The sequence below is a fragment of the Rhinolophus hipposideros genome (genome assembly GCF_964194185.1).
Source record: "Rhinolophus hipposideros genome assembly, chromosome: 25".
NCBI classification, from domain to species: domain Eukaryota; kingdom Metazoa; phylum Chordata; class Mammalia; order Chiroptera; family Rhinolophidae; genus Rhinolophus; species Rhinolophus hipposideros.
The window spans coordinates 25866092-25881926 of NC_138071.1; the positions used below are offsets into that span (position 1 = coordinate 25866092).

The 15835-nt window shown below is 40.7% G+C and overlaps 1 protein-coding gene across 2 annotated transcripts in view; it reads left to right on the forward strand.

Moving 5' to 3' along the window:
* CNTNAP2 (contactin associated protein 2) overlaps positions 1-14130 on the forward strand; it is a 1518236-nt gene extending 1504106 nt beyond the window's left edge. Inside the window, exons 23-24 of one of the 2 annotated variants that reach the window (XM_081038748.1) lie at positions 6067-6147; positions 9606-14123. In XM_081038748.1, coding sequence (XP_080894874.1) covers positions 6067-6147; positions 9606-9805 — 281 coding nt within the window. In that variant the 3' untranslated portion in view covers positions 9806-14123. Of the gene's footprint in view, positions 1-6066; positions 6148-9605 lie in introns of both variants that reach the window. The other variant, XM_081038749.1, reaches the window with a different exon arrangement.
* The last annotated feature ends 1705 nt before the right edge of the window (positions 14131-15835 follow it).

The following is a 15835-nucleotide window of genomic DNA, read 5'->3' on the forward strand; positions in this document are numbered from 1 at the left end:
AATTAATAGCAGCGGTTTTGTTGGTGTCTCAAATTATCACTTTAGATGCTAAAGCTCCAGTGGTTTCCATGGCGATATTTTCTCTAGGAGATGTCAGCGCCTGTCTAATTTTTTTGTCACTGATATATGACAGCCTAAAGCTTTTAGTGCCTTTTATTCTGGGGGCTTGTCTGTTAGATTATCTCAATTTATTTTTACATGCATTTAAATGTTTGTCTTATTTACAAATGGTTTCTGAGCCTAAAGTCTGCCATTTTACATATTTCAAAACATAGTAATTAATAACCACAGCTACCTCATTTATCTTCTGTATTAAAAAAAATACTTTATTATTCCATCTTCTCCCTATCTGCTCAGTGGGACCAGAAATAAATGAGAGGCTAGATTAGGATTCAAATCTCAGTGGCAGACGCCATGTCCGGTTGCAAAGGTGGCTAGAAGCCCCGAAACAACCCAAGAAGCAGCCAAGGAGACAGGCACTCAAGCAGAAAAAATCTGGGGCACTGGTGAGCCCGAATTCCACTCCTGTTTTAACATCTGGATTTCTGCCAAAAGACATCTGTTGCCACCTATGTCTAGAATGGAGTATCGTCTTGGAGACTATTGTACATTTATTCTAAACTTTTTTTAAAAAAATAATAAAAATAGTCATGCAGTGGCTCGTCTCTTTAGTTCTTCTCACCCAGCCATTCCACCCTTAGCGGGGAGGGCAGAGTAAACCCAACCCAGAATCCTGCCAAAGTGTGTTCTTCAGTCTTTGTTTGATCCCAAATTCTGTACCACCTGGAATTACATCCACTCATTTGAAAAGAAAAAAGAATTCAAATCTCTCTTTAATATTCTGTTGTTAAGCTGTCTTTTAAATCAGTTTATTGTACTTACGCACCTACCTTGAAATTTCTGTTAATGTTTCACGTTCTGTAATGCAATCAGAAATTACATTCCGATAGCACTGTCTTAAAGCACAATCGGCACTATTCATGATTCCACACGTGTTTCTAGCGCGATGACGACCATTCTAGCTGTGCTGATTGGGTCCGTGAGGGATTCGTATCCAGAACGAGGGGTATTGGGTTCAGAGTTCTTGGTTTACTGCATGGTTCTACTGATACTGTCATCATGTGGGATTATCCTTTGTCAGATAAAATGTCTCTTCATGCTCAGCTTTTGACAAGTGAGGTCAGAAGCCTTTAGGTATCATCGTCCTCCCCAGACAGCCCACCCACCACAGAGACACAACTGAGCTAAGCTAGTTGGTTGCCTGAAGAGGCAGTGTGAACTTCTCATCAGAGACAGGTCAGCGTCGCCTTTTACAAGGTGGTTTCTGGAGCCAAATTCCAAGTTCCTGGTTCAAATCCCGATGCCACCACTTCCTGACCATGGGGCTTCAGACAAATTCTTAGCTTTCCCAGTGGGATGACCGTGCCCACCTCCTAAGGCTCAAAGGACGATGGAGTGAGTCTGCACACGAAAAGGGCTCACAATGGCGCCTGACTTGGAAGGAGTGCTATTATTAATAGTTCCTTGTTTCCAAAATGTGCATTGACTTTTTGTACCCAACAATAGAAGGAAAACACGTCTAGGCTCATTCCACCCCCATCTAACCACTTGCTATTCCTGGGCCCGAGAGAGTTTTATATGTGAGGGAAGTGTCCGAATGCTGACTAATTTCACATAATCCTGGAATTTAGCACTTTGCTGCTTGTCACATGTAAACAATCTACATGATCCTTGGGAGCCTTGGTTGTGTAATGTCCCCCGCTCTGGGTAGGTGGGGTTCAGAACTCATGACTGGCACTCAGCAGCCCCAGCTGCGAAGGGAAGGACACCGCCCAGGGTGAGTGGCCCCTGCCCAGCACACAGACTGAAGAGGGCTAACTGGACTCTCGTTTGCTTTCTTCATAAACCCTTCCAAGGATGTAGCAAAGGGAAGGCCAAAGTGCTTTTAAAAATGGAATAAAACATTCATGTTCTCTATACTTTTGTGGGGAGGAAAATGTATTTTCACTCATGCGGTCTAATATCCGACCATTTTATTGTATCCCTATAGTTATGGGGAACTTAGGCCTGCTCTTACAAAGTGTGTGTGTTTGTTGTTATTTTTTATTGTTCTAACCTGAAGATGGAGGAAGGGGAAAGGAAATGTCTCAGATTGCTTCTCACGTGGGAGACAGAGTCTGTGGGGTCAAGTGTGTGCATGCTCCACGTCTGACTATGTTGGGGACCCTGTGATGCATTGGCCTTCTCCGGGTGAGAAGGGCAGTGGTGCCAACACGGGCTGGGGAGTCTCAGCGGGCTGATTACTGAGCGTATTCGTGGGAGAAGACTGTCCCACCATCACTTCCTGTCTGACCAGTGCTGGGCGGGGGAGGGGAGGAAGGCAGTCTCCGGTGGTGCAAAGGAAACACAGTCTGTCAGTGGAATGGGGATGACGAAACAAACAAGAAGGACGCATGCAAGGGAGATGAGCAGGCATACACACACTTGTCTGCAACACTAAATCAGAGCTGGAGTAGTGCCACGCTTTGGTGGTTATCATGTACTGTCATTTGGGGATCCAAAAGAAAGGGGTCTTGAAGACAGTCTTTTCCTATTTAATGCAAATCTGATCTTGAGACTGACAATATCGAAAGCCTATTTTGGTGTTCACAACGTTTCCCACAACATAGGTTCCTTGCTACTCCAGTCCCACTGAAACTGCTCTGCTCTCCTAGTGAATCTGGGCTGGGAGGTGGGGGGTGGTTGTTAGCAGAATGAAGCCTGTGTCATGGATGAGGTTTGTGGTCTGGTCTCAGGCACGTCTCTTGGTGTCTGTGTTTCTCTATGTGCATTTCCAAGAGGCTGTTGGTACCCAAGGAAAGGACAGTTACAGTGAAATCATTTGAAACATATCTATCAAAATAGCAATCACTCTGCTTGCCAGAATAAAAAGGATTTGCCTCAAGGGACTAAGCACTCAGCGGCATTGGGACAGCCAGGCTTAAGTAACACACAAAGCCATGAGCATAGGGACACTCTTGCAAAAAAATATAACCCTGCCCTTGAACTTCACAGGGACTTCTGTTGTACCTGAGGGTTTTCCACTGTTTGTTCGTGGGTAATAACCAGAGACTAGTGGACACAGGAAGCATTTCTAGCCTTTCTATATTCAATATGTTCATTCCCTTTGTTGGGAAGTATGAGAATCTTGCCTTGCTCTAAGAGCTGAGTTAAATTTAGGCAGCTGAACTTCAACATTAAACCTGCATGGGAGACTTTATTATTAGAAGAGCCTACACAGACATTTACACACCTCTTAATGCACTGATTTTAATTACACCAGTCAGCAAACATCTATTAGCCATGCTACTTGTCTGCACTATTTGTCATTGAGATCACAAACATAATTAAGGTCAGCCTTGCCTTTATGAGGGTGACTACTACCTAAGGAGTGACAAGAATTAAGATTATAGCCACTGGAAAGAGGCCCAGACACGTAATCTCAAGTGCCTGAGGATAGTTTCAGGAAAGAGGTAAGATTTGATGGACTAAGAGAGGGAAGGCAAATCAGATGTCCGGAAGATTGTTGACTTTGGAATTAACTCTGCCTGCGTTCTGATCCCAAGCTTGATGACTTTTTAGAAGGACATGGATTAAATAGTGTGCACAGAAGGTAATTACAATGTCAAAAGGCCTGGAAACTGTGCCAACGACAGGCAGTGAAGGCATAAGTTTTCATCCTTGAAAAGCAGCTCTTGGTCTTGGAAGGGTGACTTAGGGATCGCGTACATTCATAATGAAATCTTACTGTTTCCTCTGAGTGTGTGAGTTACTCCGTGGTATCTACAGAGTAATTTCAGGCAATTCACTGTAAATGCGCAGGTCAGAACTAAAACCACATCCGTGCTTCACGTCCGTGTTTTGACTATGTAAACCAAATTTCCACGGAGGCATGGAAAGTTCCCGTTACTAACAATTTTTGTCTGTTTTATTGTTCACTGTATCCCCAGCCGTTAGATGCCCGGCATATAGTAGACATTCTACAAAGATTTGTTGAATGAATGAATTAATGAATTAATGAATGAATTTTGGGGTCACATCTAGTAATAATACTTCTCTGAAGAGAAAACTCAGGTTTAAAGAAGAAAGTCGAGGTTCCTAAAAACATGGTATGTTTTTATGTAAGCCAGTTTTATTCATACAGGGACGGTTTTATGATCAATCTAATATGGCATGATCAGCCTATACATGCGAGAGCATTGCATTTTGGGGCCGACACTTGGTATTTTGAATGTCAATCCATGCTGTCCACCCTGATGGGGCCTGGGACAGTGAGCTAATGGGAGAGGAGCTAACGGCACTGGGCTTCACACTGAGTCTGCGCATTTCCTTATCTGTCTCAGTAGACTGAGGACTGGACCAGTTAAAACAAGCAAATAAAAAAAAAAAAAAAAAAACAGGCAAATATCACCAAAAGGGCTCTTCCATATTCACCAGTTAAAGATTTAGGGGAGTATGAAAAGTCCAGGGACTCAGATTTAAGTTCTCGTTCATTTGTATCTTTCTTAGCGTCTGTGGTTTTCATCAAATCAACAGGTATGGATGTAGCGATGGTTGAGCTAATGTAGAAGATGATACCTCTAGGAGAGAATAATTTTCCGGGTCCTAAGTAAGAATACCAAGTCTAAGAAAGAAAGGATTACATAGCGTGTCCTGGTAGAATGTGGAACTTCCCATTGGGGCTGCCTGGGGAAAAGGAAGAGAAAGGGCTGTCCCAACTTTTGGTCTTTATTCTGGGGATTCTTGGAAGTCTGTAGTCCTGGGAATATATCAGCCTTAGAAAAGCTGAGTCCTTAGTGAGATTCTCCCCAAATGGTGACACAAACCTATTCCCTCAGTGTGTACACATTTAGTCATGCGAATTAAAAAAAAAAAAAAACTTTTTATATTTAATTGGTGCCATCCAGTAGCCATGCTTCTGATTAGACTAAGGTAAGGTATCTGCTGTAGACTAAGGTATTAGACTAAGGGAGAAGCTGCTTCCATTGGAAGATTTACCTTAAACCTTAGCTTCTCAAACTGAAGTCCAACAAATGTGAAATCATTTTTGAAGCTGAATCAGCTTATGTGGATGGTAATAGATGCTGAGCTATGGAAAGACTTGAGGATCTATTTGCCTTTTGTGTGCCTGAAATTTATTTTAGAGAAACATCTAAATGGAATGCAACTGATTTTCATTTTTTATAATAGGGAAAGAAATACAATATTTATGAAGCAGTTAATATTCTTCTCAACTATTATGAAATATTACCCCCTTACACATTCTTGAAATGTCCAGTGTTTTTTGTTTTTGTCTTTGTTTTAATGATTATCTTTTTTTTTAATTTTATTGGGGAATATTGGGGGACAGTGTTTCTCCAGGGCCCATCAGCTCCAAGTAGTTGTCCTTCAATCTGGTTGTGGAGGGCACAGCTCAACTCCAAGTCCAGTCGCCATTTTCAATCTTTAGTTGCAGGGGGCGCAGCCAACCATCCCATGCAGGAATTGAACCGGCAACCTTGTTGTTGAGAGCCTGCGCTCTAACCAACTGAGCCATCCGGCCGCCCCCAAAATGTCCAGTGTTTTATTAGGGCCATGTAAAAAAATAATGTAAAGAAATGATTACTTTTTGAACTAATGCAGTAAGCTATAAAAAGCTCATCTATAAGTATATCCCATGACCAGTGAGGAGTAGGATAAAACTGGAGAAGAGCAGATTTCAGCCAAACTTAAGGAAACGTATTGTAATACATAGGCTTGTCTGTTGGTGGGACTGGAGCACGCACTCAGGTGGTTTTTGATTCTCTCATGTTCCTCCAAAGCATGTACAGTGCTTGTCTGGGTCTCATGCAAAAGAAAACAGCAGGGCAGGGGTAGGTGGCCATGAGTCTCATGGGACCCGATAGCAAGGTGGCTCCATCTGAAATGGAGATCTCAGTGGGGAAAACAGGAAGTGAGAAGAGTTATGTGAAAAGATAGGTATGCAGTTATTTGGGATTAGTGGAACACTTGACTCTCATACTTGACTTTTCACTTCTTTCTCTATAGCCAGTGCTGATTTTCCATATAACCCAGGACAAGGCCAAGCTATAAGAAATGGAGTCAACAGAAATTCGGCTATCATTGGAGGTAGGTGGTAAATAGGCTTTCATGTGACTACTTACCTGTGGAAAGCAGCAAGGGAAAAAAAGAGTTGTCTAGATTTTTACTTTATTCATTTTGCTATTTAAATACGACTTCAGATTGCCAAATACAGGTATGGAGAAACTGTCATAAATGTAACCTGGCTACTTTTTAATGCAGACTTGTAAAAAAAAAAATGATAGTGGTGAGCTAGCCAGAATCTGAATATGCAAGTAGGTAGCCTGTAGCAATAGCCAGGCCATTTCTCTATTCCCTCCTATCTTTTCTTATTCTCATCCTCTCACACCCCAAATGGTCCAGGATAGCTTACTACGAAATGGGAAGGACTGTGCCAGTCTGATTTCAGAAAACTAGGAAGCCAGAGTAGCTAAGATGTCCTCGTCTTTTCTTCTCCTTATGGTCACCTGCAAAATAACTAGACAGTCTCTCGTAGTTGGACCAGTATTGATAACCCTGCCGTCCGTTGTGTCCGTCTTATTTTATAAAGGCGTTTCCTTTCTCTGAGTATAGCCAATACTGTAAACATATCAAGGACATTAAACTCAGCCAGTCAACTTGGCCCGGCCAGTAGGTTTCTTCTCCACATGAAGAAGGTAGACGCCTATAAGAAACGTATATGACTATAAAATTAGAAGACATTCAGAATGCTGCTTGAATCACATTGTCCAAAGTTCTGGTATAATTATCTTCATTGTTTTTTGCTTTTTAAAGATCAGCTTCATTGAAGTATAATATGCACTTATTTCAGCTTCGACAGTCACCTTAGAGACTTGTACACCCATAATCACCACCACAGTGGAGATAAAGGACACATCCATCCACAAAAAGCTCTCCTGTGCCCCTTTGTAATCCATCCTTGCCCCTGCCCCAATCGCAATCAAGGCAGCCCCTGATCCACTTCTTCTCACATAGATTACTTGGGCCTCTTTTAGAGTTTCATATGGATGGGATCACAGTGTGTGCCTTACTTCTGTCAATCACCCTAACATTTTTGAGATCTATCCACATTATTGCATGTATCAATAGTCCATTTATTTTTCTTGCCAAGTTGTATTCCATTGTATGAATGTACTATAATTTGTTTTATCTACTCACCTGTCAAGAGATGTTTGGTTTGTTTCCAGATTTGGGCTATTTTGAATACAGCTGCTGTGAATATTCTTGTACAAGTCTTGTATGAACATGTTTTTGTTTCTCTTTGGTAATTCCTAGGAGTGTGATTGCTGGGTGAATAGAAAGGGGATATTTAACTTTATACGACATTGCCCTACTGTTTTCCAAAATGGTTGAATCATTTTATCTTCCCGTAATTAATATCTGAGAGGTCAAGGTACTCCACAATTTCGTCTGCACTTGGTATTGTCAACCTTCTTAATTTTAGCCACTCCAGTGGATGAGCCATGGTATCTCATGTGGTTTTAATGTGCCATGACCTGATGCCTAGGAGTTGAATATCTTCCCGTGTGCATACTGCCATTTGTAAATCTTTTGTGAAGTGTCTGTCTAAATGGTTCCCATCTTTTAATTGGATAGTTTGACTTCTTGTTATTGAGTTGTTAAAGTTCTTTTTATATTCTGGATACAAGTCCTTTGTCAGACATATGTCTTTTAGATACTTTTTCCTAATCTGTGACTTGCCTTTCTATTTTCTTACTCATATTTTTTTTTGAAAAGCAGGAGATGTTAACTTTGATAGAGTTAAATTTTTCTAAACTTTTCATAGTGTGTGATTTTTTTAAAATCCTGTCTAAAAATTCTGCCTACCCCAAGGTTGTGAAGATTCTCTCCTGTGTTTTATAGCTTTAGTGCTTACTAAGTCTATAGTCACTTTGAGTTAATCTTTGTATGTAGTGTGAGATAAAGGTCAGTCATCATTTTCCAAGTGAATGTCTAGTTATTCCAAAACCACTTGTTGAAAAGACTGTATTTTCCCCCAAAATAATTTCCTTGATGCTTTTTGGCAAAAATCAATAGACCATATATGTGTATGTCTATTTTCTGGACTCTAGTCTGTTCTTTTGATTTATAGACCTTTCCTTAGCCAATACCATGCTTATTTTATTGTTGTGTCTTTGCAGTAAATCTTGAAATAAGCTATGTAAGTTCTCCACTTCTTTTGTTTGTTTTTCAAAATTGTTTTTGCTGTTCTGAGTTCTTTGCATTGCTATATAAAATTTAGAATCAGCTTACAAATTTCTACCAAAAAAAAAGTTTGCTGTGATTTTCATTGAGATTGCATTAGATTTATAAATTAACATCTTAACAATATTGATCTTAAATATAGTATATTCATCCACCTATTCAGGTCTTCTTCAATTTCTCTCAGAAAGGTTTTACAGGTTTTGGAGCATGGTCTTGAATAACTGTATTCAATTTATTCTATTACAAATGGTATTATTTTGTTAGTTTAATTTTCAAGTGTTTCTTGCTAGTATATGAAAATACAATTGATTTTTATATATTGACTTTGTATTTTGTGATCTTGCTAAATTTACTGTTTGTTCTGCGAACTGTTTTTATATATATCCTTCAGAGTTTTCTACATAGACAATCATGTCATCTGACAATAAACTTTTTACTTCTTCCCAATCTGCACACTTTTTATTTCTTTTTCTTGTTTTATTGCACTGGCTAGGACTTCCAGTATGTGAATAAAAGTGTCGAGAGCTGACATGCTTGCATTGTTCCCTGTTTTAGGTGGAATGTGTTTAATCTTTCACCATTAACTGTAGGTTTCTCATAGGTCCCCTTTGTCAGGTTGAGATAATTTCCTTCTATTGGTAGTTTCCTGAGAAACTTCGATAAATGGTGTTGAAGTTTGTCATATGCTTTTTCTGCACCTATTGAAATGATCGTATGGTTTTTCGCCTTTATTTGCTTAATGTGTTTAAATTGCAGTGCTTTATTTTTTAATGTTGAACCAATCTTGTATTCCTAGAATTAACACCACTTCGTCATAATATAGTCTTTTTTACATATTGCTGGATTTGATTTGCTAAAGTTTTATTAAAGAGGAATATTGCTTAATAGTTTTCTTTCTTGTAATGTGCTTCTCTGGTTTTAGTATTAGGATACTACTGGCCTCATAAAATGAGTTTAGTAGTATTCCCTCCTCTATTTGAAGAAAGGTATGTAGGATTAGTATTATTTCCACAGGTCAAGTGTGGCAATACTGTTTCTGAGGTCTTCTAAATTCTTACTGATTTTCTGTTTAAGTGTTCTATCAATCAGTGAGAGTGTTGAAATCTCCAAGTATAATTGTGACTTGTCTGATTCTCCTTTTACTTTTATTAGTTTTTGTAGCTGTTGTCACTGTTTTGAAGTTTTGTGTTTTATGTGGGAGAAGGTAGTGTTGTAGGGAAATGTGGTAAAGCGAGAGAGAAAAGTGTTTGAGGGACATCTGAGGTTTGTTTAACCCCTAACCCCTCTCCTGTCTCCTGCAGGGGTCATCGCCGTGGTGATTTTCACCATTCTCTGCACTTTGGTCTTCCTCATTCGGTACATGTTCCGTCATAAGGGCACCTACCACACCAATGAAGCGAAGGGAGCAGAGTCAGCAGAAAGTGCAGACGCTGCCATCATGAACAATGACCCCAACTTCACAGAGACCATTGATGAAAGCAAGAAGGAATGGCTCATCTGAGGGGTGGCTATTTGGCGATGGGCTAGGGAGGGGGAAGGGAAAGGGACGAACGCACCCTGCTTCATACTCTTGAGCACATCCTTAAAATATCAGCACAAGTTGGGGGAGGCAAGCAACAGAAAATTCTTGAGACTGATCACCACAAACAAAAAAAATACTTTTTAATATTTCTTTATAGCTGAGTTTCCCCTTCTGTATCAAAACAAAATAATACAAAAACGCTTTTAGAGTTTAAGCAATGGTTGAAATTTGTAGGTAATATCTGTCTTATTTTGTGTGTGTTTAGAGGTGTTCTAAAAACCCATGGTAACAGGGCAAGTTTTCTACATTTTTAAGGAGCCCTTAGAATGTGGATATTTTTTTCTTGAGAAAAGCGGATGCACATACATTTGGCCTCCAGCATTCTCTTCCTTTTACATATAGTGAACTTTTAATGGGCTATTGTAGTTACGAGGTCATGTTCATATGATGTTTCTTTTAGTGTCCTATAAGTTGGAGAAGGAAAGAATGGGGCAAAGAGAACCTGTGATTTGCCAGTTTTCAAAGAGACTGCAATCTACACCAATTTTCTGAGAGTTCCTGCCTGACTCAGTTGAAGGAAGGAAGGGCATGGTGCTGGTTGGATAACAACATAAGCAGCACAACAGAGAATTCTAACAGCCAGGGCGAGTAGTTCCATGTTGGGGTCGTTGGTTTTATTTGTCATCGATGTATGTAGTCTTAGACCGTTTCAATATCTGTAATATCAGTGGTAACAAAAGATTAACTAGCAGCTGTTACAAAAGATTTTTCCTCTGCTTTACCTGCAACCTGCGGTTACATCATATGTATGTGTAAGCACCATATGTTACGATTTCTTTGCTCCGTTTCTCTTATAGTTGTAGCAAGAGTATGGACACTTTTTAGTGAATGCATCAATTAGGTTGTTCTTATTTTGCTTTGAGTCACTGGGTTTTAAGCCCCTGTGACAAAATCCTAGCAGACAGTATGCTCTGAATGGACACACCACAATAAAGCCACGTTATGGTTACTGTTACTATTTCTATTACTCTGGAATCATATGGAAAACACTGCCATGTTTTAAGTCACCTACTCCATGTATTGTTCCATTCAAAAGTGATACGCTGCCGTAATTCAGGGATCTTCTTCGGCAGATACATTTGAACCTCAAGTTCATCACAAACCTGGTACCTGATTGTTGCTTCTCAGAGAATGGACATGAGACAATTACACCTCAGTTTAATCAGGAACCTCGACCAACTTATTCCAACTAATAACTCCTCCATTTTATCTAAAAATAATAGATGTTGTGTGTAAACCACTAGGACAAAGCTCATATTGGACCATCCAAAAAATAATTTCAGTTATCTATTAAAAGATTACACAAAAGTTATTTCTAGAATGACTACCACTTCTGATCATTATAGTTCAGGCTCTTAATAAATAAAAGAAATTGTTTTTAGACTCTAATCACATTTTGAGGAATTAAATATGATCACCTTTTTCCTTCTCCTGCTAAGTAAGATGAGGTTTAAAAAGTATGGATGCTATTTTCTGATAGCCTGTCTCAATAAAATGGAAATGCTAGTTTGTTTGGGTAATGTATACATACTTTTCAAGATACTTGAGAGATGCCTAACTTACAGGAGGATCTCAATTTCTTGAGTAGGAAAAATGTTACCCAGAGCTGCCGGTGGCACATGGCACATTCCAAAGGACACTGGATCACTAACCCATTCAAGTCAAGGTAGCTGAACAGAAGGTGCTGACCCCACTCACTGTCATGAACTCCCTTAACTTAGAATGATCTTGATCACCCTTCCATAAAACATATTAAAGATGAAAAGTATTTAATATGATGAAATACAGAACACGGTAACTTTTACAAATGACATCTGGAAAACAAAGACTGTTTATTTCACCATGTGGGGTTCTTTCCTGTATTGTCAAATTGAAACGGCAAATTTTAAACCTTGTGAAGGCCATATCTAGAACATTCTCAATGGTAAATAATTTGTTTATGTGACGAAAAGAAAGCAACTCTTTTCCAGCTCCCTCCCTTGAAGGTTTAGGACAATGCAGCCTCGATAGCCATGACGTTAAGACCCGCGCTCAGTGCCTCATCTTGCTTTGTCAATCAGAGTCCCCCAACCCTTCACGTCTCATTTCCTGATCCGTTGTCAATCAAGCACAAATAGGCCAGTGGAAGCGTCTTTACATAATAGGAACAGACAAAACAAAAACAAAAAACAAAACCGTGTTTTAAAACGAGAGGCTGTTTTAAAGTTCCAGGGAAAGCTGATGGCGGGTTTAGGGTTGCTTGTGCAGGAGACGTCCTGTGTGTATAAAGCAGGCACCTATGAGAAGATAGGCGTGGGGACTTGGGACAAAGGTACCAGCAGTGCCATTCTGAGCTCCCAAAATGACATCTTCCCCAGAGGCCAGGAAGCTAGCTGCAGACATGAGACGTGACACTGCTGTTAAGCTCTTCTCTGGCCCTTCTTACTACATAAAACGCTATTGGCTTTCAACCAGCTGCTCAAAAAAAAGAGAGAGACTTACGTGAAGTTTTCATTGCAGAGCTGGGAACAAGAGTTTGGAGTGCCTTTGATAGCAAACTTGCTGTTGCTAACCGGAGCAGGTTCAGAGCACAGGAAGAGGTGCTGGCAGGAGCCAAAGAGGAGATCTTCAGGTTCTGCTGATCTGGGCATAAAGACATGAGCCAGGCCCCAGAAAGCACGGAAGGGAAAGCAACCAGCTTCCGGGCGTGAAAGCCTAGTGTCAGGTGTAGTGTCAAGAAGAAACTTGTATTTCCTTCTATTACAGGATGGGTTCTTTTCTGTTCCCCCACTGTTCTCTGTCTCCCTCGCCCACCCTTCTCTTATGGTATAAGCATTTGAATGGTCCCTTTGTGTCTCATACCTGCAAATGTTTAGCACCTGAGTTGATCCTCCTCCTAGCTTCTTCTTTTCCTCTTCCTGTCAAGCAGTTTTCAAAAAGAAAGGCAGCAAAATTATCAAAATGAATTCCAGTGAGCCCACCCAATAGAGGTCCTAACTTGCCAGTCCCAGTAGAACCACCTGATCTGGAGATAGGTGACAGATATTAACAGCGAGTGGAGCTGAAGGGGGCTAAAAAACTATGGGCGTCATTTTTAAGTGACGTTTGGGGAGTGGGGACCCGGAGAGTCAGCTGCTAGAGTCCTAAGCCTTCGTTTCTCTCCCTGTCTTGTTACGTGACCTTCGTCAATTCACTGAACTGCTCTCTATCCTTCTTTGCCTCGTACTTAAAGTTAGAGCTGTGAGGTGCACTGATGCTTCCCTGGAGAATACTTTGAAACCCAAATATAAGGGCCAAAGGCAGTGGAGCCTAGTGGAAGGCTTCCTTTCTGGCTTGTGGTTGTCACAGAAGAGACAATGTGGCCGCGGAGACTTATGGGGCGTTGCTGTACAACGGCTAAATTATGAATCAGGTAGACTGTCCAGGAGCTAACCTGTCAGCACTGAGAGAGACGACACAGCCAAAGGCCATGGAAATCAGAACTCAGTGTGCACAAAAGCCCTCAGTTCCCACTGGGTGTAGCTTATACCTGCTGTCATTGTCATCGGACTAAGACAACACACACAAAAAGGGATTTTTCCCGCACAGCCTGCTGGCTCTGCATGACCATGTTGGTAACTTCAGAGCAGGTTTCCATCACAGCAGCGTTTTTTTTGTTTTTTTGGATACAAGTGGTATGTAAAACCCATTGTCAGTGAAATAGGGAAACCATGTTGTAAAGCTGATTATCTCCTGTTGGGCAAAGACTGGCAGAAGGTGATAAAGGTATAAGGGTACACAGGTACATGTCTAACGTGCATTAACAAGTTTGTTTTCCAGATGAAAACGTGCTTTAAGAACAGGTCGACTTAGATGGTCTGCACCATTTCCACGCCTCAGTTTATTTACAGTGAATGCTGGGTTCTGAAATGGCCTTGAAAATATGGAGGCTCTTCTCAGAAAGGCCAAGATGCAGTTCTCAGTATTACTGAATATAAGCTTTGCTTTGTCGGGTTTTTTATTTCTTCAGTGAGCACGGTGACTTCAGACGTCAGAGTTGCGAGAAGTTGGGCTAAATATTCTTTCTGTAAAGTCAATCAGGGTTCCATCCCTGGGAAATAACACAAAATTTCACTCTCTAAAAGCAACAGCATGTAATCTAGAATGAAAGAAGGAAATTATGTATGTATGCCTACTATTCTTTGTGAATGTCTTTCATTTAACTAAAATTATATTAGAAACCAGATTGATAAAAATAAAAAAACCAAAATAGTTTTAATTATCCTAAAAGCGATTCTTTGTGTTTTGTTCTACTTGGTTCTCTTAGAAGCAATTTGCAACCTTTGGCAAAGAAAGGTCCAAGCCCTGAAGTATCCATCTCTTGGGAATATAACCTTTGCAAAAGCTGTGAAGATATAGCTACTCCTCAAAGGCAGGTATTATAAGGGTGTGTCCATTGGTAAACATCGTTGACCACAGACTCCTCCCCACGCCTATTTTTTTTAAAGTCACTTAATGGATATTGGCTTCATATTTTGGGTTAATTTACATGCAGCTTGATAAAATGTGGTTAGTCTTAAGTGATGTCCAGAGTATATTAAGAACCTTCATTTGGAAAGCGGGAGTAACACTGGATAGTGGACAAGTGGATCCACGCCAGTGAACTAGGTAACAGGGTTCCAAATGCGTCTGGAGGTGTGAATCTTTCTAAATGTACTCATTAAGGCGTCTTTGTAGTCCTCACTATGACGCCCACTTTCTGGCCTTCCATCAGCGTTGGGAAACCATTTCCTTTTCATCAGTTCCCAGTGAGGCATGTAAGCGTACACCAAATAAGTGTTAATTCCAGGGAAAAGCCCGACCCCCCTACCGGTCAGCCACCCTGAGACTAGTGGGTAGCCATCACATTTAGAAAGCATTATGCCTTAGGGTTCTTGGTTGTGATTCTGCTTGCAAATATGATCCAACAGGTGCAGGGGGAATGTCATAAAGCTCTTTGAGAACAGAAAACTGCCACTTCTAAAAGTTCCTAACGAACCAATTTTTCAAGGGTAAACCAGCAAGTTCAGGGTTTTTCGTCTGCACCAAGAACTTTAGAGCTGCACGCGCTTACATCCCCTCGCTGTCCCACCTCCCACAAACCACAAACTGTGTGGATGTGACGTCGGTAAGTTCCTGGACAGTGACCTTACTTTGCATAAGGTGATGTTTGTCCAATGAAGGGGGAGTAGAAGGGCAGGGATGTAGAAGGGGGCATTGCAAGGTGAGAGGCACATCGAGGCAAATATATCTCATTTGCCCCTTGGTCGGTGATAACATGGTGGAATAGACTTCCCAGGACACAGAAAAGAGGAAATTATTGTATTACTATTTTTTGAGAAAGGGTTTGTGCCATCCCCAACGAACCTAGGTATGAAAGCTAAGTCTTTAAAGCAAGTATTATATGAGTCATCATCAGCACGTGCTCAGCTTTCCTTGGTCACTCTGAAAAGCCAGAGTTCAGTGACACCTGGCCTAAGTGATCCCTGTACCCAAAGTTTCCTTTCTACCAGCACCCTTCATCCCTCCACAAACATTCTCAACCTGCCTGCAACGGGCCACAGCTCAAAGCCATTTCACCAGGAAGACAAAGCAAGGGTTTCTTTCTGATCACCTTCCCATTCCTCGTCATTTGTCCTCGGGATATGTAGTAAGCAACATCTCAGGATAGGGCAAGGAAACGCGTGCCATGTCTTCACCACGGGGACAAAACAAACACTTTGTTAAGTCCCCTGAATTGAAGCATGAGAAAGTCATTTTTCCTAAAAATAGAAATTCAAATTATAAAATGTAAATTAAGATGTGACAGAGATGAAAAAGGCCAGGATGATGAAAATGATGGATTTATTTTGTGTGCACAAATAGAAAGAAATAGAAAGGTGGAAGATAAAATTCTTAACTCTAAGAATAAAATTCTTAAACTCTAAGATAAAATTCTTAAGAAGGCAATAG